Source organism: Cibotium barometz, chromosome 5, assembly GCF_041138505.1.
Source record: "Cibotium barometz isolate CiBa-2024 chromosome 5, ASM4113850v1, whole genome shotgun sequence".
Lineage (NCBI taxonomy): Eukaryota > Viridiplantae > Streptophyta > Polypodiopsida > Cyatheales > Cibotiaceae > Cibotium > Cibotium barometz.
Window position 1 is genome coordinate 61,639,363 of NC_141050.1, and position 2,772 is coordinate 61,642,134.

Genomic DNA, 2,772 nt, shown 5'->3' on the forward strand with positions numbered 1-2,772 from the left:
CCCCTACATTTTCTCCCACCCCCTAGATCAATGGGATGCCACCTAGTACCAAGGATTCCTCTAAGGGTTACACATCGTAACTATGACTTTGCCTAAGCCATTCAACCTTGGAGCTTTAGAGAAGGTTCCTATGTCACAACCTACACTAAAATGCTTGAACAAGCAACAGTAGATGCACTCTAGCATCCATTGAACAAGATATTTTTTAACAATGTGCCACATTCCAGTAGAAAGGATCAAGACGTGTTTTAACAATATACTTGCAGATATGGTTGTGTATGTAAGGATGCATGTGTGTGATGTAAAGACGATGCAGTGGAAATCATTTAACAATGTACCTGTAGATATGGTTGTGTATGTGAGGATGCATGTGCGATGTAACGACAATGCGTAAAGACGATGCAGTAGAAATCATCAAGATGTGTTTTAACAATGTACCTGTAGACATGGTTGTGTATGTGAGAATGCATGTGTGGGATGTAAAGACAATGCAATAGAAATCATGAAGGCAAACAAAAGGCTTTCCCAACTTCTCCATGCTCCCAATGTCAAGTTACACGAGAAGAGCGGCCTATGCTAGTTACTCATACAAACTTGCTTGAAGTTGATGACGGTCTATTTGCTCCACGCTTGCTCCACTAAAAAGTTTTGAGGTTGCATGTGTACTACCATCATTCCAACCCATCAAAAGCCAGATATAAGCTCCCAGAGTAGATGGATTTTCATACTTGATAGTCAATCTCTATTGAAGCCTGATTGAGGAATGCCCAATAGGAAAGAACAACAAATTTCTTGCTATACCATTTGAACGCATCGAGGGACCTGACTGCCTGTTGAACACCTGCTAGCAAATAAACCTGCTGTTCAATTGAGCCGAGTTGGCAAACTTGGTCGCCAATCTCTTGGACATTACCATCTCACTTGGATATTCCTTCTGCCATGCCGACTGCCTCACTTGTTCACACACAGTATCAACACTCAGTAGCTGATCATTTAATCACTCCCTGAATCACAGTAGATCTGTGGAATCAAAATTACTCAGGTTATGCACCACACGTGAGGATTATTCAGCTGAGTTGCAACACACAAGGGGCATTAAATTGATCCCTTTTGGAGCCCTTATGTCATACTTGACACTCGCTTCTCCTGAAAACCAATCTCTGCATCTTAGAGAATATCAAAATGCAACATGAAGCCATGCACACTGCCATGATTCGTCCATGAACAAGGCCACAAAGAACCAGCAGCAACATCATATGCAGCTTAAGTCTTTCAGAGACTTTGCCTGCTTTTATTCGTCGGGAAGATGGGAGTCCCGAGCAGATACTGGAAGGAGAGCCAACTGAGCTGCCAGGTACAGTTGATTGGAATTCTTCCTCTACAGAGTCACGGAGTCTGGGCAAAGATTTGCTTCTGGTAGTCAACTGAAGTGATGGAGACGAAGTGCCTCCGCGGAGAGCTGGGATGGTTGAGCTTCGATTAAGCGGCCTAATATGTCCGCTAAGCATTGCTCTGTACTCTCCCTTGACTCGATTTTCGAGTACTTTATGATGACAGGTAGGGGCCGGATTGCTAATGGACTGTGCAGTTTGCTGCTTTGCAACAAAGCCCAGCCTCAATCCAAGCCAGATGATGAGGTACGCAGCAATGGTGATACCCACTGCAATTTCTTTGCCCGTGCAGAGGAATGTGCCCAACAACAGAACAGCCCAAAAGGTGGGTTTAGCTGCTAGTTTACCTGGATGGTTAGCTGTTGAACGGAAAGGAGACATGCAGGCCTTGTTCTCCGTGGAGTCTGCTTCAAAAATCTGTGTTGGGCTGCTGACAGAGACCTGTAGAGGGCTAATGCCAGAAAGCTGCAATGAATTCCCATTCGTGACACTCTTTGCTGAAGCGGGCACCTGTGTAGCGGATTGAGGGATCTCCGATGGGAGACTTGCAGGTAATTTGGGTTGACGAGTGATTTGCGATGGCGGAGCGGCAGCAGATAGGTTAGGATTTTGGGGGCTCTGCGAGGGCAGAGTAGCAGAGAGTTTAGAGTTTCGCGAGGGGGCTACGGAAGCCGAGAGGGGGAAGAGGGGGAAGCCGGTGAAGGGAGGGGAGGCCATGAGCTCGACGACGAGGTTGTGGCGGGAGGCAAGCGACTTGCGCTTCCTCTTGATCTCGCTCACGATGCGGCTGAGCTTGCTGAAGGACGCGGAGAGGTCCTCGCGAGGCCTGCTGCGCCTGGGCGCCCCCCACGCAGACATATTGCTTGAACAGTAACAATCCTCCGATCCTCTCTTCTCTCAAAGACCTTCCCTTCCCTTCCTATGCGCAACAGGCTTTGGATTCTCCGCCTCAAATACACAGCTTCAAACCCTCGTTCCCACCATCATAACAAGCCCAAGAAGCTCACGAGGGGATGAATAGAAACATAAAGAAATTAGGTAGAGGAGTCGGTAGGCTGTGTTGGTTGGGTAAAAGCACTGTCTATAGGTCTTTAGGTATGGGTAAAAGCACGCACGAGAGATATTTGAGCCTCCATGACCACGACATGCTTGCCTTTCCAAGTTCACACAAGCCCTCGGACAAAGCTCTCAAGACCCTCATTCTTTCACCCAAACACACAAGGGTGTGCTAAGCCTTCTGAATAAGTCTCTGCCACAAATGATAATTGTTTTCCGATACAATTCCTCCATCACCATGAATCCCACCACACTTTTTATTTCTCATGCTTTTCATGGGCAATGCACATCTCCAAGACCCACACTTTGTGCATGAGTGCGCAAC

At 47.0% G+C, this 2,772-nt stretch overlaps 1 protein-coding gene across 1 annotated transcript; it reads right to left on the bottom strand.

Moving 5' to 3' along the window:
* Nucleotides 1-507: 507 nt before the first annotated feature.
* On the bottom strand, nt 508-2,443 carry LOC147638735 (uncharacterized). The gene has a single exon (XM_086798704.1). It carries the CDS (start codon nt 2,247-2,249, stop codon nt 1,125-1,127), a length of 1,125 nt encoding a protein of 374 aa, XP_086654830.1. The 5' UTR covers nt 2,250-2,443; the 3' UTR covers nt 508-1,124.
* Nucleotides 2,444-2,772: the final 329 nt, after the last annotated feature.

Bases quoted from the DNA above. Each gene is read 5' to 3' on its own strand.
- LOC147638735 (XM_086798704.1), bottom strand. From the start codon at position 2,249: ATGTCTGCGTGGGGGGCGCCCAGGCGCAGCAGGCCTCGCGAGGACCTC.